The sequence below is a fragment of the Rutidosis leptorrhynchoides genome, chromosome 3 (genome assembly GCF_046630445.1).
Source record: "Rutidosis leptorrhynchoides isolate AG116_Rl617_1_P2 chromosome 3, CSIRO_AGI_Rlap_v1, whole genome shotgun sequence".
NCBI classification, from domain to species: domain Eukaryota; kingdom Viridiplantae; phylum Streptophyta; class Magnoliopsida; order Asterales; family Asteraceae; genus Rutidosis; species Rutidosis leptorrhynchoides.
The window spans coordinates 490800651-490825113 of NC_092335.1; the positions used below are offsets into that span (position 1 = coordinate 490800651).

At 35.0% G+C, this 24463-nt stretch overlaps 1 protein-coding gene and 1 pseudogene across 1 annotated transcript; one reads left to right on the plus strand and one right to left on the minus strand.

The window, feature by feature from the left end:
* Nucleotides 1-7260: 7260 nt before the first annotated feature.
* On the minus strand, nt 7261-8595 carry LOC139901757 (uncharacterized). Its single transcript, XM_071884435.1, has one exon. The coding sequence runs from the start codon at nt 8593-8595 to the stop codon at nt 7261-7263; it is 1335 nt and encodes a 444-aa protein (XP_071740536.1).
* A 712-nt stretch (nt 8596-9307) lies between these two features.
* LOC139903313 (small nucleolar RNA R71) lies at nt 9308-9421 on the plus strand (annotated as a pseudogene).
* Nucleotides 9422-24463: the final 15042 nt, after the last annotated feature.

The following is a 24463-nucleotide window of genomic DNA, read 5'->3' on the forward strand; positions in this document are numbered from 1 at the left end:
CTTCTTAAGTTCATTACTTCTATTATCTTGGGATTAAACTATGTAACCTAGACAATATGTCTTTATCCCTAATCTAATTAACACTAAGTTGGATCAAGAACACACTGTTAAATCACAATAATTTAACTTGCAATAACAAAACATAGAACTTGCATTAATCGACAATTGATTTGGTTCACAATATCATAATCCATAAGTATTAAAACATCACAAACCACATAATCTTGAATGAAATCATACATATTTTAACTGTTCATGGAAAGGATAAAATTAAGAATACTAGCCAAGCATGTTGATGATGATGATCATGGAGATTCTTGAAGATTGCATGATGAACAACACTGTAATCCTAGCTTTAATCCTTGAGCAATGATGATTTAATTTGTGTTATGGTGTGTTTAAGGATGATCTCTGCTGCAAAAACTGATGAAAAAAAGTTGTGTTTTCGTAACCCTAATGCTCCCTTTATATAGGGGTTGGATAACTTGATCACAAAGCTAAAATTCGAATTTCCCGGCTTCAGCATTTTTGTACTGACATATTTTACGCCAATCCTGGCGTATTTTACACCAATGTAATTCCAGCTTGGGCGTATTTTTACGCCAGAAAGTGACTTTTGCTCTGAACGGACCTGAGATATGGTGTATTTTATGCCAAGGTTGGCATAAATTACGCCAACCCATAAAACCAAAGTTGTAGCCATCTGAAATACGGACATCTAGGCTTTTGAATCACCTCGATCGGAGGTCTTATGCTCAAGTTATGGCCAAAACTGTTACAGCGCGCATGAGACAACTTTTTTAGCATTTTCATCATCTTTTATCTTCTTTTCTCCGCAAATCTGAAATATACGAAACTATATCAAAGTAACTTGTTTTCCACTTACATGTAATCACTTTTATCATGTTTAAGTACAAACGATCGTGTCAAACAATGACTGATCAAACCCCCCACACTTGGCTTTTGCTTGTCCTCAAGCAAATCTTTTTTTGACTATAAAACAACTATACCTAAGTGGCCTGGATTCAAATAACTTTTCGCAAAACAATTTTAACTACGAATTGAGATGTAAAGGCAACTTAGGTCAATCATTCAATACCTCTAACAATTTTTCACCTTAACTACATCAAGCCACAAAATGCATCACATAACACACTTCCTTAATTTACTAATTCCAACACTATGCATAACATTACGAACCTCAATCATTTTCCTAATTAACAAATGGATCAACACTTAGGACTAAGTGAAACAAATATCTTTCACAATTTTTTCATGATCCATACTTAATCTTTTAACAACAAATACAAATGTATCTAGGTAGCATGTCAAAAGAAACACAAAATGGGTTAAATTACATCCGGAGTGATTTCATTCGGTTAGTCATGACTCAAATAAAAAAAATGGGTGTAAAGCGGTTACGAATGTTGAACCAATCAAACTTTATAAGGTTTAGAAATTTTAACGTGACCCTCATTCGTACAAAGATAAATTAATTTAAATCGGAATGTCAACTATATCTAGAATTGTGCATATGTTTGTGTTTTTGTCCTCCTTAACTCTTCAACTAGCCAAACTCATGCCCTTGTCTACACTAGTACTAAGTAAATAGCTTCTAAGTCCCGACACCAATGAACCCCCTAAGTCTAGTTGGGAATACCCCAATACCACAAGCTCGATGAAGTGGATTTTGGTTACATTGCCCATTTGTACGAGGCATCACATGAAGGTGTAGGTACTTTTGTGAAGTTATAAGGAGTCTTACAATTTCGCCTTGACATTTCAATGAGAACGAATTTTATACCTCAGTGGTCCATGCTTTATAAGGCACTCGTTTCACAATTTTTGGCATACTCTTCTTCTACACTCTTTTTTCATCAATTTTTCCTATGCCTCAGTGGTCCATGCTTTTTAGAGCAATCGTTTCACAATTTTTGGCATATGATTTTTAAATTCGTCTCTTTCACTTCCTCCTCTTTTTTCCATGATAGCACACCACATTTAAGATATTAAGGACATTTGGGATGTAAGTGAATGTGTGGTGATGGTGACAATGATATATAGATATATGTATGTAATGTAGATGATGGTTGTTGGGTGTGGTGAATATCATTGCCATAGCTTGTGATATAAAGTACTCCCTTTCGACCTTTGCCTAGGGATGAGTAAACTCTACCAGTGTTGCATTGGTGACTATCATCATTATTATGCACTTTCATACTAGTGAGTAAATCGTGGAATCCATTGTGGAACCTAGGAAACCACTCTGAGTCAAACTAATTAAAAAGTCACAAACACTATAGCATAATAGCTAGAAATAATTGCCATGCTAATTTAAACCCATTATGTCTTAGCAAAAATGAGTTGCGTTGCCACTTAATGTTACCAAATCTAAACAGGATAAAGTAAGATTAAATTCGACATCAATAACCAAAAATAAGGGTAGGAATGGGAAGTTGGGGTTTATATATATATATATATATATATATATATATATATATATATATATATATATATATATATATATATATATATATATATATATATATATATATATATATATATATATATATATATATTCTAAAGGCTTAGGCTGCTAATGGTCACTAATTGATTCTAGCACACAATTGTGTACTAACGACCTGGGTAGACTGGCTGCAAAATAAAAAAAAATGGTTTAAAAAGAAAATCCTAAAGTGTTTCTTTATCATTCATGTTACCTAGGATACAACAATGGAATCTCATTTTCACCTTCCTTTTCTCCATAAGAGTACATTTCCTTAAAGTTAACTAGTCAAGGTCAACAAGGTTAAATGCTTATCACTATCATTTCTCACTGGCCAAGTCCAAACTTTCAAGTTAATTCTCAATTACCATGGGTACTCTCATGGGTCAACATCTCAATTATAGCTTTAAAATAAAAAATTTGACCACCTAGGCACTTTAGAACCACCTATTTCATAAAACCTCAAAATAACCATCATTTTCAAGTTCAGCCAAATGTGAAAATTTCCTTCCTCCCCCCACACTTAAGTCATGCTATGTCCTCGTATGCATGTTTAGAGATTATTTCAGACAAAAGTGAGGAAATTAAACAAAGAGAAAGAAGAAAAAGAACAATATTACCCGGGGTTAAAAGCAACTTCCCAATACAATTGTGACAAGTACACCAACTCCCATTTCATCACACAACATGTTCCTTCCATAATTTTTATTCTTACAAAACAAAAACAAAAGAAACATAAAATCTAACTAGCTCACTTTCGTAGGGAACACGATTGCACTTAGCATGTTGTGATGCCCGGTACAAAATTAACGTCTATGGATCATCAACAATAGGATCATTACAAGGTCAAACACTATATGATGTTTAAAAAAAAAGTTTACATTCATAAAAAGGGGTGACGTCTTTACCAACATCAAATGTTTTATAAACGATAGTATGCCTCTACGAATAGAAAGCAATTAACTTAAGTACGAGACCCAAAGGTCATTACAAATTCATTGTTTAAATGTAACATAGTTCGTGAATGCAAGGTAAAAGTTTCATGCAGAGACATCTCTAACAAAAGAAGCGGGAGTCTACACAGCAAGACTACTACAGCGGAAGCATCAAACCTCTAAGCACCTGAGAAAATATGCTTAAAAAATGTCAACATGAATGTTGGTGAGCTATAGTTTAATTATAACAGTAATGTAAGGTAGGCCATGAGATTTTAGTGTTTCAAAACAGTATGAAAAGTATATGTTTATCCGTGGGCACTTGGTAACTAACTTAACGTAATATCACCCCCTAAAAGTACACTTGGCGAGTGCATAAGTCTAAGAAGTATTAAACACTCGTTAAATGATAGCGCGACTAGCCCGAGTGGGAATGTCAAACCCTATGGATCCATATCTAAGATTCGTGTTCACCGGTTCAAAAACCAATGACTAAACGTTACCGAGCTAAGGGGAAAGTTTATGCTGTTATATAACCCACACATACAATAAGTTTAAGTACTTGTGCCTAGTAAGTAAAACGTAAAAAGCGCATGTAATCTCAGTCCCAAAAATAGTTGAAGTAAAAAGGGATGCTATAACTCACAGTGAAAAAGCAGTAAAAGTCGATACGAGAGTGTGCAAGTAGTAAGTCGGTCCGAAAGGTCGTCAACCTAAGTCAAAGGTCACTAGGTCAGTATGTTGTCCTTATAAGTCTTAAAAGTGCATAAAATAAGTTTAAGTGTCATCTTCATCATCATCATCATCATCATTCATTATCGTAAAAGCTAAGTAAGATTAACAAGTATAGAGATCGAAACAATAGGCTGACTTTGATTAGCTGCTTCGACCTCCATGTAAACCGAAAAGATGCGTAGTCAGTGGATATGGCTCCGTATGTGAGTCCTCTAGTTGCTGACCAATTTACAGACCCAAACTCGTCTTCGTTTGACCGTGGCGACGGTTTAAGTGCGAGTAGGTCAGAAATTTCAGCACAACGTTACAAAGGTGTAGTGATTTTAAAAAGGCCATAAATCCTAAACCGTAACTCGGATTGAGGCGAGTCTTAAACGAAAAGTCATCTACTCGAACCGAACTATTTGGAAATAAACTTTTCAAGTAGCCAGAAGCCTGATCAGATCCAGAAAACAGTAAGCAAAGTGCTCCGATGGGATTCTTGGTGCTTGATGCTCATCACGGTTCTCATCCTTGATGCTTGTAGCTTCAAGTGTACAACTCGTTGATGTGTTTGCAACACTTTGACCAAGGTTCTACCATCAACACACAATAATCTAAACTATGAATTAAAACACAACTCATGTGAGAGTTTGAGCAAGGTGATGAACCAAGGTTACATCAATTTTCTTAGTTTCAACACAAGTACAAGTTCCATTAAGCTACAATCTTTTAATCAAACTAAATAAGCAAGACCTTAAGCTAGAGAGCTTAGATCTTAACTAGGTATGTTAAAGATCATAGACTAAAAGGTCTAGATCTCATGATCATGATGAAACCCTAAGTTATAACACTTAGACCTTCAATCTTCACACTACCATAAGTTAGGAAACTTAGATCTTATAAAGTAAGTGATCATAAGCTAAGAAGCTTTCTCTTAAACAAAATAGAAGATCATAAGTTACACAACTTAGATTAAACACAAAAATGAAACCCTAAGCTAGTGAGCTTGGATTTCTAACAACACTTATGAGATCTCAAGCTAGTGAGCTTGCATCTTTTGTTTCATGAAACACAAGTCACAAATCTAAACAATAACAAACAAAAGAAGATCATAAACTAACAAACTTTGATCTTATCTCAACTTTTTGTAGAAACATCAAGCTAGTAAGCTTGAATTTCAAACTTTCTTGAAGATCCATAAAGTAAAGTGTTGGATCTTCAAGTTACATGAGGATCATAAACATGAGTTTTGATCTTAAAACATAAATAAAGAGATCTTAAGTAATTAAACTTAGATCTAACATAATTAAGGAAGATTAAAAGTTAAAAAGCATTAATCCTCCATGTTCTTGCAAGTTTCAAATCAAAGTTTGAATCTACAAGTGTTATGAAGATTCAAATTACAAAACATGAATCTTTGATGATAATGATGATGGATCACGAAAAAGGAAGAAGAAAAAGAAGAAAAAGAAAACCAAAAATTCTTACAATTTCTTCAAGTTTGAGAGAAAAACTTTAGAGTGAGAAAGTAGAGAGAAGTGTGTGTGTTTGAAATGAAATGCAAATGAGAGAAATGAGCCTTAAAAACAAAATAAAGTGAGGGTGAGGATGGTGATGGTAGCCGATGGTTTGGGGCAAAAGGGGACCATTTTGGCCTCATGTGGTGGTGGCATGGTGTGGTCCATGGTGGTGGTACAAAAGAATGTTGGAATGTTGGGTGGCATGCAACAAAGGATAAGGATTAGCACATAAGCATGCACATTACTTGTCTCATTACTTCATGGGCTTAATTATAATTACATGGGCTAATTAACCCATTACTAGCCCACTTAAGTTGAGTAGGTTGGGACATGGAAGTCCATTAAGGTGTTAAGCCCAATAAGGTAACTAGAAAGCCTTAGTAGGCACTTAGCATAATTAAGGGGCCATAAAACTAAGTAATTGTCATTAGTAATTAACAATTACGCTTTTGAAGCCATAATATCCCAATCATGGCAATAGTTCATCGTGTACTAAGTTCGTATCTCGTTTAAAGCGATAAGTGACACTAACGGTCGTAAAAGCAATTTAGGATCACGTTAAGTAACCTAGTACTTAAAAACACATATTAAGGCATTAACGAAAGTAATTAACATAATTAATGATCCCAGAAAATAATCTATTACAGTACGCACAAATACGCAGTTTTGTGAAAGAAATAAGTACAATTAAAAGTCGAAAAAGTTGGGTCGTTACACATGTGCAATAAGCCTTTAAACCACCCGATTCCCTCAGGTGGACGAGTTTTGTCTCGTGAGGGCTTGCAGTGAACATGCCCACAAAGTTCATTTATCTAATAAATAAAGAAAAATAATATATAAATAAATTAAAGAAGACTTACAAACTCTACACATAGTTCGTGCAGTTTTTATTTCTGAGTCGTGCATACGACTCGTTCTCTACTTCAGCTAATTCCGGGACTGTAGAAGATTCCTCCTTCTCTCGCTTTGTGAGAATCTTCATTAACTCTAACTTTTCTCAACTTAGACTCCAACCATGCATCATCTTCCTTGGCGACTTGCATTAACTCAAATAATTTATCTTTTTCTTTAGGAGACAAGTTACACACACGACGGTTACTCAAACTTTCATCTCCTCTACTCCTAGCATCATGGACCCGTCTATGTAATTTTCTCAAGGAGCGATTAATCACCGGGTCATCCTTATCTTCCTCTACCTTATCATGCGATCTCACAAAAATACGTGGTTGATTTTCCTCATCTCCCCCACACCTAGGCCCCTCAAGATCCTCTAAATTTGAAGACACCTCATAATTAACTTGAGAATTCAACTTCACATTCTTATTCGCGTTGATCTTGTGACCTCCAAACCTTTCAACAAGTTTTTCTACGGTTCCCCCCGTTACTTCGACTACCTTTCCATCGGATTGTTCAGATTTTTCAAGTGTAGCATCAGACACATTCCGAACACACATATTCGCCATTTTGTTATCACTAGATACATTCTCAATCGTCTTCGGAGTTACTAATTGTTCGTCCTCTTCGCATTTAGAAACTCTTTCATCTACCCCAACAAATGTGGATACTGCCATCACGGTTTCCTTCACTGGCAATGAACAATGGTGGTAATAGACGAACTCAACTTGGTTTCAAGAACTCGACTTAGATTTTTCAACTCGCGCTGAAGATTTTGGATCGATTCTTTTTGACTCATCAAAATTTCTGCATTAGTTCTTATTTGAGATTCCATGAATTCACTCGTCATACCCTCTTCACTAAATTTCCTTACATCCTCTTTCTCTTTCACATTCGGTGCATACTTTTGAAGCTGTTCATGGTTAGTATCGAACACAAAACAATCCTGGACATTCGGTGTATCTAATGAATTAAAAATATTAATCCTTGATCTCTTATTATCAAAAGAAATGTCCATAACCTCGGTTCTACAATTGATAAGAGCATCAATTGTAGCCAAAAATGGACGACCAAGGATAATCATCGGTTGGGTTTCCCTAAAAGTGGTCTCCATGTCTATAACAATAAAATTTACCAAGTAATAAAAGTCTTCAACTTTCACAATCACATTTTTCAACATACTCCTTGGAGTTCTCATTGACCGGTCTGCAAGTTGGATGAGAATATCAGTTCGTTTTAAAGTTCCCAACTCGTACCGGTCAACAAAACTTGATGGAAGTATGTTAATACTAGCCCCCAAATCCAATAAAGCCTTTTTGACATTAACATTACCCACCGTAGCCGAAATTAATGGTGTCCCCGGGTCCTTAAACTTCGGTGGAAGTGAACCAGAAATGACCGCACTCACTTTTTCAGTTAATTTTACCTTTTTGGGCAATGGTGCATTTAGTTTCCGTTTTTGAACACACAAATCTTTTAAAAATTTAGCATATGTAGGGATTTGTTTTATTGCATCAATAAGTGGGATATTGATTTTTACTTGTTTAAATATTTCCCACATATCATCTGTTTTTGGTCCCTTTTTCCCATAAGAAAATTGGTTTGGGGACTCCAAAACCTCGGGGAATGGAATAGTATTAGTCATATCCATTTCCTCAAACTTTTCAACTACCGGTTTTTCCACATTTAACCCAACCCCAAAATCCACGGGAACCTCATTAGCATCATTACTCAAATCATTTAAAATAGGAGACTTACCTGGACCATACTTGATTTCTGATTTCTTGGGAATTTTTACCTTATTATCATATGTCTTTCCACTCCTTAAAGTGCCCACCATGTTCACTTCATGTCCTCTTCCTTGGTCCTTATGATTTGGATTTAGAACCGTGTAACTTGGAATTGTACCTGGCTCTCGATTTTCTTTATTTTCCGCTACATTACCAATCTCCTTAGCCAATGCACCAATTGACTTATTTTGCACTTCCACTATTTTCCGCATTTCGGAGATAAACGCATCCATCTTGGCATCCGAGCTAGATGGTTGATTGGGTGGACAATTGTTTTGTTTTTGGTTTTGGCCTTGATTTTAGTAATTTTTTTGGTTTTGGTTTCGGTTGTTGGGATAAGGATTTTGATAGTTTCTTTGATAGTTGCCTTGGTTCTGAAAATTCCCTTAGTTTTGAAAGTTGTTTTGCGGTCTTTGTTGGTTACTATGGGTAGCATTTAGAGCATTATTATTGCTCCAACTAAAATTAGGATGGTTTCTCCAACCCGGATTATACATGTTGGAGTATGGATCAAATCTCCGTCCCTTCACTTCATTAACTTGTTCCTCGACTATTTGTTGATTCACCGGTGGAATCCCATTTCTACATCCATATGCAAAGTGAGAAGGATCTCCACAAATCTCACAAACCTCCTGAACCTGCGAAACATTACAAGCAAGACCCTGGTTTGGGTTGTTAAATATAAGCATTTTCAAATCATCTAATTCTTGCTCTAAGTTCCTATATGAACCACCCGAGTCGGAAACAAGATTCACTCGGGAGGTACTAGGTTGTTTACGATTAACTGAAGCTTGGGTTTTTGAACCCTTTCTTAACTGCTCAAAGAAGGTCCATTCATCCTCACTAGATCGAGTTAAAAACGCCCCACCTCTAGCCGCCAAAAGAAATTGATTGTTTTAGGAATCCAAACTATCATAGAAAACTTTAACCAATTCCCACTTTGGTATCTCATGGTGTGGGCATGCTCTAAGTAACTCCTTCAGACGCTCGTACGCTTCATGAAATAATTCACCGGGTAGTTGTCTAAAAGATTTTATTTGCGTACGCATGTCTGAAGTTTTACTTATAGGATAAAACTCCTCTAAAAACCATTTTTTCATCTCCGCCCAAGTATTAATACTCCGGGCGGGTAAAGAGAGAAACCATCTTTTTGCCTTATCTTTAAGTGAATATGGAAATAATCGAAGACGTACCTCATCATCAGTGAAACCGTTTACCTGATTAGTAGCACATATCTCATTAAACTCAGTGATGTGTTCATATGGTTCCTCATTAGCCATACCTCGATAGGTTGGCAAGATCGAAATGAGTTGAGGTCGGACCTTAAATTGTTGTGTGTTTCCCCTGTCGGTGCGGGAAAAACAATGGGTGAATGATCTTCATAATCAGCCGGTTGGTAGTAGGTGTCTACCCCTCTTTGACTTCAACCATCTTGGTTCGTTGATTAAAAACTTCCTCTTCACTATCGGAATCTGATTTAGGAGAGTTTGGTGGAACAATCGGATGTGACTCTAACTGTGGTTGAGTGGATGCTGAAGCCACTGTCGAGCTCGTTAAAATTCTTGTAGTTTTTCGATTAGCTTTTGAGGATTTCTCAATTTCAGGGTCTAAAGGCTTAAGATTTTGATCACCCGAACTCCGAGTTTGCATACACTAACCTGCACTTCAACAAAAACAAGAATACCAAGCGTAAAACTGACAAACAAAATAAAAGAAACAATATTTTTGGATTTTTTTTATGTTTTATAATTTTTATGGTTTTTCTAATTTAACATATAAGAAATTAAAATAAGAGCTTGCAAATCAAGAGCACGCCTCCCCGGCAGCGGCGCCAAAATTTGATCGGTGTCGAAGGGCCGGTCAAAAATAGCCTAATTACTCTACTTTAGATAGGGTAAGCAGGATTCGTTCCACTTGAAGTTATGGTTGACTAGCAAGCAATTTCAGGATTGGTTTGTTTGTTTAACTAAAAACTACTAAGATTAATCAACTAATATTAACACTTAAAAACCATCCAGACATAGCCTGGGTGGCCACCAGGACTTCCAATGAAGCAAGAGGTCACGGGTTTGATTCCCTTCAAGGCAAAATACCTTGGGGCGAGCTCCATTTAGTGACTGATTGACTAGAGGATGCTTTGCCAGGTAGCGGTGGAGGTCTGGCTTGCCGTTTACCCGGGGTTTACCAACTAGAGGGGAGCCATTATGGCTCGTCGCTAAGGGGGTTCCTCGTAAAAAAATTATATTAAAACTTAAAACTTAAACTAGAGTGCAATTGAAAGTATTGAAATGTAAAACAATGAGTGTAAAGCCTTTATCCTTTCACAATCCCAATTTAACATTTATTCATTCAAACAAGTATTATGTTTACCAAATGTTGATCAAATCTCATAGACAAGACTTCTTAAGTTCATTACTTCTATTATCTTGGGATTAAACTATGTAACCTAGACAATATGTCTTTATCCCTAATCTAATTAACACTAAGTTGGATCAAGAACACACTGTTAAATCACAATAATTTAACTTGGAATAACAAAACATAGAACTTGCATTAATCAACAATTGATTTGGTTCACAATATCATAATCCATAAGTATTAAAACATCAAAAACCACATATTCTTGAATGAAATCATACATATTTTAACTGTTCATGGAAAGGATAAAGTTAAGAAGACTAGCCAAGCATGTTGAAATGTCCCGTTCTTATTGATTAAAAATGTTCCATATTAATTGATTTCGTTGCGAGGTTTTGACCTCTATATGAGACGTTTTTCAAAGACTGCATTCATTTTTAAAAACAACCATAACCTTTATTTCATAAATAAAGGTTTAAAAAGCTTTTCGTAGTTTATCAAATAATGATAATATAAAATATCCTGTTTACACACGACCATTACATAATGGTTTACAATACAAATATGTTACATCGAAATCAGTTTCTTGAATGCAGTTTTTACACAATATCATACAAACATGGATTCCAAATCTTGTCCTTATTTTAGTATGCAACAACGGAAGCTCTTAGTATTCACCTGAGAATAAACATGCTTTAAACGTCAACAAAAATGTTGGTGAGTTATAGGTTTAACCTATATATATCAAATCGTAACAATAGCCCACAAGATTTCATATTTCAATACACATCCCATACACAGAGATAAAAATCATTCATATGGTGAACACCTGGTAACCAACATTAACAAGATGCATATATAAGAATATCTCCATCATTCCGGGACACCCTTCGGATATGATATAAATTTCGAAGTACTAAAGCATCCGGTACTTTGGATGGCGTTTGTTAGGCCCAATAGATCTATCTTTAGGATTCGCGTCAATTAGGGTGTCTGTTCCCTAATTCTTAGATTACCAGACTTAATAAAAAGGGGCATATTCGATTTCGATAATTCAACCATAGAATGTAGTTTCACGTACTTGTGTCTATTTTGTAAATCATTTATAAAACCTGCATGTATTCTCATCCCAAAAATATTAGATTTTAAAAGTGGGACTATAACTCACTTTCACAGATTTTTACTTCGTCGGAAAGTAAGACTTGGCCACTGGTTGATTCACGAACCTATAACAATATATACATATATATCAAAGTATGTTCAAAATATATTTACAACACTTTTAATATATTTTGATGTTTTAAGTTTATTAAGTCAGCTGTCCTCGTTAGTAACCTACAACTAGTTGTCCACAGTTAGATGTACAGAAATAAATCAATAAATATTATCTTGAATCAATCCACGACCCAGTGTATACGTATCTCAGTATTGATCACAACTCAAACTATATATATTTTGGAATCAACCTCAACCCTGTATAGCTAACTCCAACATTCACATATAGAGTGTCTATGGTTGTTCCGAAATATATATAGATGTGTCGACATGATAGGTCGAAACATTGTATACGTGTTTATGGTATCTCAAGATTACATAATATACAATACAAGTTGATTAAGTTATGGTTGGAATAGATTTGTTACCAATTTTCACGTAGCTAAAATAAGAAAAATTATCCAATCTTGTTTTACCCATAACTTCTTCATTTTAAATCCGTTTTGAGTGAATCAAATTGCTATGGTTTCATATTGAACTCAATTTTACGAATCTAAACAGAAAAAGTATAGGTTTATAGTCTGTAAAATAAGTTACAAGTCGTTTTTATAAAGGTAGTCATTTCAGTCGAAAGAACGACGTCTAGATGACCATTTTAGAAAACATACTTCCACTTTGAGTTTAACCATAATTTTTGGATATAGTTTCATGTTCATAATAAAAATCATTTTCCCAGAATAACAACTTTTAAATCAAAGTTTATCATAGTTTTTAATTAACTAACCCAAAACAGCCCGCGGTGTTACTACGACGGCGTAAATTCGGTTTTACGGTGTTTTTCGTGTTTCCAGGTTTTAAATCATTAAGCTAGCATATCATATAGATATAGAACATGTGTTTAGTTGATTTTAAAAGTCAAATTAGAAGGATTAACTTTTATTTGCGAACAAGTTTAGAATTAACTAAACTATGTTCTAGTGATTACAAGTTTAAACCTTCGAATAAGATAGCTTTATATGTATGAATCGAATTATGTTATGAACATAATTACTACCTCAAGTTCCTTGGATAAACCTACTGGAAATGAGAAAAATAGATCTAGCTTCAAAGTATCCTTGGATGGCTTGAAAGTTCTTGAAGCAGAATCATGACACGAAAACAATTTCAAGTAAGATTTCCACTCGAAATAAGATTGTTATAGTTATAGAAATTGAATTAAAGTTTGAATATGATTATTACCTTGTATTAGAAAGATAACCTAATGTAAGTAACAAAGGTTTCTTGATCTTGGATGATTACTTGGAATGGATTTAGAAAACTTGGAAGTAAACTTGCAATCTTGGAAGTATTCTTGATTTTATGAAACTAGAACTTTTGGAATTTATGAAGAACACTTAGAACTTGAAGATAGAACTTGAGAGAGATCAATTAGATGAAGAAAATTGAAGAATGAAAGTGTTTTTAGGTGTTTTTGGTCGTTGCTGTATGGATTAGATATAAAGGATATGTAATTTTGTTTTCATGTAAATAAGTCATGAATGATTACTCATATTTTTGTAATTTTATGAGATATTTCATGCTAGTTGCCAAATAATGGTTCCCACATGTGTTAGGTGACTCACATGGGCTGCTAAGAGCTGATCATTGGAGTGTATATACCAATAGTACATACATCTAAAAGCTGTGTATTGTACGAGTACGAATACGGGTGCATACGAGTAGAATTGTTGATGAAACTGAACGAGGATGTAATTATAAGCATTTTTGTTAAGTAGAAGTATTTTGATAAGTGTCTTGAAGTCTTTCAAAAGTGTATGAATACATATTAAAACACTACATGTATATACATTTTAACTGAGTCGTTAAGTCATCGTTAGTCGTTACATGTAAATGTTGTTTTGAAACCTTTAGGTTAACGATCTTGTTGAATGTTGTTAACCCATTGTTTATTATAACAAATGAGATGTTAAATTGTTATATTATCATGATATTATGATATATAATATATCTTAGTATGATATATATACAGTTAAATGTCGTTACAACGATAATCGTTACATATATGTCTCGTTTCGAAATCATTAAGTTAGTAGTCTTATTTTTACATATGTATTTCATTGTTAATACACTTAATAATATATTTACTTATCATTTAACATAATTAACCAAGTGTATCAATATCTTAATATGATTCATATGTACCTAGTAAGACGTTGTTATAACGATAATCGTTATATATATCGTTTTCGAGTTTCTTAAATTAATAGTCTCATTTTTATGTATATAACTCATTGTTAAAATACCTAATGAGATACATACTTATAATAAAATCATGTTAACTATATATATAACCATATATATGTCATCGTATAGTTTTTACAAGTTTTAACGTTCGTGAATCACCGGTCCTCTACGAAATTTTAAGCAGTTGGAGGTGTTGGCGTATCTTCTGGAAATAAATGCGGGTATTTCTTCTTCATCTGATCTTCATGCTCCCAGGTGAACTCGGGTCCTCTACGAGCATTCCATCGAACCTTAACAATCAGTATCTTATTTTGTTTAAGTCTCTTAACCTCACGATCCATTATTTGGGTTCTTCAATGAATTGAAGTTTTTCATTGATTTGGATTTCGTCCAACGGAATAGTGAGATCTTCTTTAGAAAAACATTTCTTCAAATTTGAGACGTGGAAAGTGTTATGTACAGCCGCGAGTTGTTGAGGTAGCTCCAGTTGGTAAGCTACTGGTCCGACACGATCTATAATCTTGAATGGTCCAATGTACCTTGGATTTAGTTTCCCCCGTTTACCAAATCGAACAACGCCTTTCCAAGGTGAAACCTTAAGCATGACCATTTCTCCAATTTCAAACTCTATATCTTTTCTTTTACTGTCCGCGTAGCTCTTTTGTCGACTCTGGGCGGTTTTCAATCTTTGTTGAATTTGGATAATTTTCTCGGTAGTTTCTTGTATTATCTCCGGACCCGTAATCTGTCTATCCCCCACTTCACTCCAATAAATCGGAGACCTGCACTTTCTACCATAAAGTGCTTCAAACGGCGCCATCTCAATGCTTGAATGGTAGCTGTTGTTGTAGGAAAATTCTGCTAACGGTATATGTCGATCCCAACTGTTTCTGAAATCAATAACACAAGCTCGTAGCATGTCTTCAAGAGTTTGTATCGTCCTTTCGCTTTGCCCATCAGTTTGTGGATGATAGGCAGTACTCATGTCTAGACGAGTTCCCAATGCTTGCTGTAATGTCTGCCAGAATCTTGAAATAAATCTGCCATCCCTATCAGAGATAATAGAGATTAGTATTCCATGTCTGGAGACGACTTCCTTCAAATACAGTCGTGCTAACTTCTCCATCTTGTCATCTTCTCTTATTGGCAGGAAGTGTGCTGACTTGGTGAGACGATCAACTATTACCCAAATAGTATCATAACCACTTGCAGTCCTTGGCAATTTAGTAATGAAATCCATGGTAATGTTTTCCCATTTCCATTCCGGGATTTCAGGTTGTTGTAGTAGACCTGATGGTTTCTGATGTTCAGCTTTGACCTTAGAACACGTCAAACATTCTCCTACATATTTAGCAATATCGGCTTTCATACCTGGCCACCAAAAATGTTTCTTAAGATCCTTGTACATCTTCCCCGTTCCAGGATGTATTGAGTATCTGGTTTTATGAGCTTCTCTAAGTACCATTTCTCTCATATCTCCAAATTTTGGTACCCAAATTCTTTCAGCCCTATACCGGGTTCCGTCTTCCCGAATATTAAGATGCTTCTCCGATCCTTTGGGTATTTCATCCTTTAAATTTCCCTCGTTTAAAACTCCTTGTTGCGCCTCCTTTATTTGAGTAGTAAGGTTAGTGTAAATCATTATATTCATAGATTTTACTTGAATGGGTTCTCTGTCCTTTCTGTTCAAGGCGTCGGCTACCACATTTGCCTTCTCCGGGTGGTAACGAATCTCAAAGTCGTAATCATTCAACAATTCAATCCACCTACACTGCCTCATATTCAGTTGTTTCTGATTAAATATGTGTTGAAGACTTTTATGGTCGGTATATATAATACTTTTGACCCCATATAAGTAGTGCCTCCAAGTCTTTAATGCAAAAACAACCGCGCCTAATTCCAAATCATGCGTCGTATAATTTTGCTCGTGAATCTTCAATTGTCTAGACGCATAAGCAATCACCTTCGTCCGTTGCATTAATACACAACCGAGACCTTGCTTTGATGTGTCACAATAAATCACAAAATCATCATTCCCTTCAGGCAATGACAATATAGGTGCCGTAGTTAGCTTTTTCTTCAATAATTGAAACGCCTTCTCTTGTTCATCCTTCCATTCAAATTTCTTCCCTTTATGCGTTAATACAGTCAAGGGTTTTGCTATTTTGGAGAAATCTTGGATGAATCTTCTGTAGTAACCAGCCAATCCTAAAAATGGACGTATATGCTTCGGAGTTTTTAGGGTTTCCCACTTTTCAACGGTTTCGATCTTTGCCGGGTCCACCTGGATACCTTCTTTGTTCACTATGTGACCGAGGAATTGAACTTCTTCCAACCAAAATGCACACTTTGAAAACTTAGCGTACAGTTTTTCTTTCCTCAATACTTCTAGCACTTTTCTCAAATGTTCTTCGTGCTCTTGATCATTCTTTGAGTAAATAAGTATGTCATCGATGAAAACAATGACAAACTTGTCAAGATATGGCCCACACACTCGGTTCATAAGCTCCATGAACACAGCTAGTGCGTTAGTCAATCCAAACGGCATAACCATAAACTCGTAATGACCATAACGCGTCCTAAAAGCAGTTTTTGGAATATCATCCTCCTTTACTCGCATTTGAGGATATCCAGAACGTAAATCGATCTTTGAATAAACTGACGAGCCTTGTAGTTGATCAAATAAGTCGTCAATTCTCGGCAGTGGATAACAGTTTTTGATGGTAAGTTTGTTCAACTCTCTGTAGTCAATACACAACCTAAATGTACCATCCTTCTTCTTGACAAACAAAACAGGAGCTCCCCATGGTGATGTGCTTGGTCGAATGAAACCACGTTCTAATAGTTCTTGCAGTTGGCTTTGCAGTTCTTTTATCTCACTGGGTGCGAGTCTATAAGGAGCACGAGCTATTGGTGCAGCTCCTGGTACAAGATCTATTTGGAATTCAACAGATCGATGTGGAGGTAGTCCCGGTAATTCGTTCGAAAATACATCGGGAAATTCTTTTGCGACGGGAACATCATTGATGCTCTTTTCTTCAGTTTGTACTTTCTCGACGTGTGCTAGAACAGCATAGCAACCTTTTATTATTAGTTTTTGTGCCTTTAAATTACTAATAAGATGTAGCTTCATGTTGCCCTTTTCTCCGTACACTATTAAGGGTTCTCCTTCTTCTCGTACAATGCGAATTGCATTTTTATAACATACGATCTCTGCTTTCACCTTCTTCAGCCAGTCCATGCCAATTATTAAATCAAAACTCCCTAACTCTACTGGTATCAAATCAATCTTAAATATTTCGCTACCCAGTTTAATTTCTCGATTCCGGCATATATTATCTGCTGAAATTAATTTACCGTTTGCTAATTCGAGTAAAAATTTACTATCCAACGGCGTCAATGGACAACTTAATATAGCACAAAAATCTCTACTCATATAGCTTCTATCCGCACCCGAATCAAATAAAACGTAAGCAGATTTATTGTCAATAAGAAACGTACTCGTAACAAGCTCCGGGTCTTCCTGTGCCTCTGCCGCATTAATATTGAAAACTCTTCTGCGGCCTTGTCCATTCGTGTTCTCCTGGTTCGGGCAATTTCTAATAATGTGGCCCGGTTTTCCACATTTATAACAAACTACATTGGCATAACTTGCTCTGACACTACTTGCTCCGCCATTACTCGTTCCGACACCATTTGTTCCTTTCGTTCTGTTAACTCCTAGTCCGTAGACCTCACACTTCACCGCGCTATGACCATTTCTTTTACACTTGTTGCAAAATTTGGTGCAGAACCCCGAGTGATACTTTTCACACCTTTGGCATAGCTGCTTCTGATTATTGTTGTTGTTGTTGCGGTTGTTATTGTTGTTGGGATGATTGTTGTAGTTGCTGTTGTTGTTGTTGTTGTTGTTGTTGTTGTTGTTGTTGTTGTTGTTGTTGTTGTTGTTGTTGTTGTTGTTGTTGTTGTTGTTGTTGTTGTTGTTGTTGTTGGGCCGTTTGTTGTAGTTGCGATTGATGTTGCGATTGTTGGGATAATTGTTGCGATTATTATTGTATTTGCTGTTGTTGTTGTATTGGTGATTCTTATCACCGTTTTCCTCCCACTTTCTTTTGACTTGCTTCACATTGGCCTCTTCAGCCGTCTGTTCTTTAATTCTTTCCTCAATCTGGTTCACTAGTTTGTGAGCCATTCTACATGCCTGTTGTATGGAGGCGGGCTCGTGTGAACTTATATCTTCTTGGATTCTTTCCGGTAATCCTTTCACAAACGCGTCGATCTTCTCTTCCTCATCTTCGAACGTTCCCGGACACAATAGGCACAATTCTGTGAATCGTCTTTCGTACGTGGTAATATCAAATCCTTGGGTTCGTAACCCTCTAAGTTCTGTCTTGAGCTTATTGACCTCGGTTCTGGGACGGTACTTCTCGTTCATCAAGTGCTTGAATGCTGACCACGGTAGTGCATACGCATCATCTTGTCCCACTTACTCTAGATAGGTATTCCACCATGTTAACGCAGAACCTGTGAAGGTATGCGTAGCGTAATTCACTTTGTCCTCTTCAGTACACTTACTTATGGCAAGCACCGATTCGACCTTCTTGGTCCACCGTTTCAATCTGATCGGTCCTTCGGTTCCATCAAATTCCAAAGGTTTGTAGGCAGTGAATTCTTTGTAGGTGCATCCTACACGATTTCCTGTACTGCTAGATCCAAGGTTATTGTTGGTATGTAGCGCAGCCTGTACTGCGGCTATGTTTGAAGCTAGAAAAGTACGGAATTCCTCTTCATTCATATTCACGGTGTGTCGAGTAGTCGGTGCCATTTCCTTCAAAATAGTCAAATGGAACAAGTTAATCATACAGAATATTAAGAGTAGTTAATAGTATTTCGTAGCATAATATGAACTCATTTACAAAAGCTTTTTCTTCATATTAGCGTTTTATAAGTTTAAATTCGGGTAGTACCTACCCGTTAAGTTCATACTTAGTAGCTAATATACAATTCAACTACTACAATTCTATATGAAAAACTGATTATAATAATATTTCGCGTTCAAACTTTTATACAATATTTTACAAACTTACAATACCGCTTATTTTACATAAAGCATGAAATATAGCACACAATAACTTTGATACAAGATAGTTGTGAAGATAATTCTAGCTAGTACACAAGTAGTTCAGCAAAGGCAATAAAGACACGTAATTCATACGTCCAGAAACAAGTCATGCATTCTGGTTTTACTAGGACTACTTCCCATCATTGGTCTTGTGGAACATAACCGTTATGGCCGTTGATAAGACAGCGTGTTGTAACGTCGTCAAAGGGACGAGGGTTACGTAATGACCAACAGTCTCGTAATAACCTAAAAACCTCATTTCTTACCCCAATTACCGACTCCGTCACTTGTGGGAACGTTTTGTTTAATAGTTGTAGCCCGATGTTCTTTTTCTCACTTTGATGAGAAGCGAACATTACTAACCCGTAAGCATAGCATGCTTCTTTATGTTGCATGTTAGCCGCTTTTTCTAAATCATGAAGTCCTATATTCGGATACATTGAGTCAAAATAATTTCTTAACCCGTTGCGTAAAATAGCATTTGGGTTCCCCGCAATATATGCGTCAAAGTAAACACATCGTAACTTATGGGTTTCCCAATGTGATATCCCCCATCTTTCAAACAAAAGTCTCTTATAAACCAAGACATTCTTGGAACGTTCTTCGAATGTCTTACAAACTGATTTCGCCGTAAATAGTTGTGCCGAAGAATTCTGACCGACTCTAGACAAGATTTCATCAATCATGTCTCCGGGTAGGTCTCTTAAAATATTGGGTTGTCTATCCATTTTGTGTTTTTATACTGTAAAATAGACAAGAGTTAGATTCATAAAAAAAAATACTTATTAATACAAGCAATTTTTACATATATCATAAAGCATAAGCACACTATATTACATATATTACACCACACGAATACAACTATCTTATTCCGACTCTCTCGTTTCTTCTTCTTCGGTTTTGGTTCGTTTTGCCAAGTTTCTAGGGATATATGATGTTCCCCTAATACGAGCTGTCATTTTCCACAACGGTTTAGAAAAACCTGGTGGTTTAGAGGTTCCCGGGTCATTGTTACAACTTAAGGGCTTCGGGGGTTGACGATACATATAAAGTTCATCGGGGTTGGAATTAGATTTCTCTATTTTTATGCCCTTTCCCTTATTATTTTCTTTTGCCTTTTTAAATTCAGTTGGGGTAATTTCTATAACATCATCGGAATTCTCGTCGGAATCCGATTCATCGGAGAATTGGTAATCCTCCCAATATTTTGCTTCCTTGGCGGAAACACCATTGACCATAATTAACCTTGGTCGGTTGGTTGAGGATTTTCTTTTACTTAACCGTTTTATTATTTCCCCCACCGGTTCTATTTCCTCCTCCGGTTCCTCCTCTTCCGGTTCTGATTCTTCTTCCGGTTCTTCTCCGGGAACTTGTGAATCAGTCCAATATATATTTGACTCTTCGTTATTATTAGGTGAGTCAATGAGATTTCTGCTAGAGGTAGACATCTATCACACAATATCAAACATGTTAAGATTTTAATATATCACATAATATATACATGTTAATAATATATAGTTTCCAACAAAAATGTTAAGGAATCATTTTTAAAGAAAACACGGTCAAAGTCCAGACTCACTAATGCATCCTAACAAACTCGATAAGACACACTAATGCAGTTTTTTGGTTCTCTAAGACCAACGCTCGGATACCAACTAAGATGTCCCGTTCTTATTGATTAAAAACGTTCCATATTAATTGATTTCGTTGCGAGGTTTTGACCTCTATATGAGACGTTTTTCAAAGACTGCATTCATTTTTAAAACAAACCATAACCTTTATTTCATAAATAAAGGTTTAAAAATCTTTACGTAGATTATCAAATAATGATAATCTAAAATATCCTGTTTACACACGACCATTACATAATGGTTTACAATACAAATATGTTACATCGAAATCAGTTTCTTGAATGCAGTTTTTACACAATATCATACAAACATGGACTCCAAATCTTGTCCTTATTTTAGTATGCAACAGCGGAAGCTCTTAGTATTCACCTGAGAATAAACATGCTTTAAACGTCAACAAAAATGTTGGTGAGTTATAGGTTTAACCTATATATATCAAATCGTAACAATAGACCACAAGATTTCATATTTCAATACACATCCCATACATAGAGATAAAAATCATTCATATGGTGAACACCTGGTAACCGACATTAACAAGATGCATATATAAGAATATCCCCATCATTCCGGGACACCCTTCGGATATGATATAAATTTCGAAGTACTAAAGCATCCGATACTTTGGATAGGGTTTGTTAGGCCCAATAGATCTATCTTTAGGATTCGCGTCAATTAGGTTGTTTGTTCCCTAATTCTTAGATTACCAGGTTTAATAAAAAGGGGCATATTCGATTTCGATAATTCAACCATAGAATGTAGTTTCACGTAATTGTGTCTATTTTGTAAATCATTTATAAAACCTGCATGTATTCTCATCCTAAAAATATTAGATTTTAAAAGTGGGACTATAACTCACTTTCACAGATCCTTACTTCGTCAGAAAGTAAGACTTGGCCACTGGTTGATTCACGAACCTATAACAATATATACATATATATCAAAGTATGTTCAAAATATATTTACAACACTTTTAATATATTTTGATGTTTTAAGTTTATTAAGTCAGCTGTCCTCGTTAGTAACCTACAACTAGTTGTCCACAGTTAGATGTACAGAAATAAATCGATAAATATTATCTTGAATCAATCCACGACCCAGTGTATACGTATCTCAGTATTGATCACAACTCAAACTATATATATTTTGGAATCAACCTCAACCCTGTATAGCTAACTCCAACATTCACATATAGAGTGTCTATGGTTGTTCCAAAATATATATAGATGTGTCGACATGATAGGTCGAAACATTGTATACGTGTCTATGGTATCTCAAGATTACATAATATACAATACAAGTTGATTAAGTTATGGTTGGAATAGATTTGTTACCAATTTTCACGTAGCTAAAATGAGAAAAATTATCCAATCTTGTTTTACCCATAACTTCTTCATTTTAAATCCGTTTTGAGTGAATCAAATTGCTATAGTTTCATATTGAACTCTATTTTATGAATCTAAACAGAAAAAGTATAGGTTTATTGTCGGAAAAATAAGTTACAAGTCGTTTTTGTAAAGGTAGTCATTTCAGTCGAAAGAACGACGTCTAGATGACCATTTTAGAAAACATACTTCCACTTTGAGTTTAACCATAATATTTGGATATAGTTTCATGTTCATAATAAAAATCATTTTCCCAGAATAACAACTTTTAAATCAAAATTTATCATAGTTTTTAATTAACTAACCCAAAACAGCCCGCGGTGTTACTACGACGGCGTAAATCCGATTTTACGGTGTTTTTCGTGTTTCCAGGTTTTAAATCATTAAGTTAGCATATCATATAGATATAGAACATGTGTTTAGTTGATTTTAAAAGTCAAGTTAGAAGGATTAACTTTTATTTGCGAACAAGTTTAGAATTAACTAAACTATGTTCTAGTGATTACAAGTTTAAACCTTCGAATAAGATAGCTTTATATGTATGAATCGAATGATGTTATGAACATCATTACTACCTCAAGTTCCTTGGATAAACCTACTGGAAATGAGAAAAATAGATCTAGCTTCAAAGGGTCCTTGGATGGCTTGAAAGTTCTTGAAGCAGAATCATGACATGAAAACAATTTCAAGTAAGATTTCCACTCGAAATAAGATTGTTATAGTTATAGAAATTGAATTAAAGTTTGAATATGATTATTACCTTGTATTAGAAAGATAACCTACTGTAAGTAACAAAGGTTTCTTGATCTTGGATGATTACTTGGAATGGATTTAGAAAACTTGGAAGTAAACTTGCAATCTTGGAAGTATTCTTGATTTTATGAAACTAGAACTTTTGGAATTTATGAAGAACACTTAGAACTTGAAGATAGAACTTGAGAGAAATCAATTAGATGAATAAAATTGAAGAATGAAAGTGTTTGTAGGTGTTTTTGGTCGTTGGTGTATGGATTAGATATAAAGGATATGTAATTTTGTTTTCATGTAAATAAGTCATGAATGATTACTCATATTTTTGTAATTTTATGATATATTTCATGCTAGTTGCCAAATGATGGTTCCCACATATGTTAGGTGACTCAAATGGGCTGCTAAGAGCTGATCATTGGAGTGTATATACCAATAGTACATACATCTAAAAGCTGTGTATTGTACGAGTACAAATACGGGTGCATACGAGTAGAATTGTTGATGAAACTGAACGAGGATGTAATTGTAAGCATTTTTGTTAAGTAGAAGTATTTTGATAAGTGTCTTGAAGTCTTTCAAAAGTGTATGAATACATATTAAAACACTACATGTATATACATTTTAACTGAGTCGTTAAGTCATCGTTAGTCGTTACATGTAAATGTTGTTTTAAAACCTTTAGGTTAACGATCTTGTTGAATGTTGTTAACCCATTGTTTATTATAACAAATGAGATGTTAAATTGTTATATTATCATGATATTATGATATATAATATATCTTATTATGATATATATACAGTTAAATGTCGTTACAACGATAATCGTTACATATATGTATCGTTTCGAAATCATTAAGTTAGTAGTCTTATTTTTACATATGTATTTAATTGTTAATACACTTAATAATATATTTACTTATCATTTAACATAATTAACCAAGTGTATCAATATCTTAATATGATTCATATGTACCTAGTAACACGTTGTTATAACGATAATCGTTATATATATCGTTTTCGAGTTTCTTAAATTAATAGTCTCATTTTTATGTATATAACTCATTGTTAAAATACCTAATGAGATACATACTTATAATAAAATCATGTTAACTATATATATAACCATATATATGTCATCGTATAGTTTTTACAAGTTTTAACGTTCGTGAATCACCGGTCAACTTGGGTGGTCAATTGTCTATATGAAAGCTATTTCAATTAATCAAGTCTTAACAAGTTTGATTGCTTAACATGTTGGAAACACTTAATCATGTAAATAACAATTTCATTTAATATATATATATAAACATGGAAAAGTTCGGGTCACTACACATGTTGATGATGATGATCATGGAGATTCTTGAAGATTGCATGATGAACAACACTATAATCCTAG

Coding starts and splice junctions, on each gene's coding strand:
- LOC139901757 (XM_071884435.1), bottom strand. CDS start 8,595: ATGGATGCGTTTATCTCCGAAATGCGGAAAATAGTGGAAGTGCAAAAT.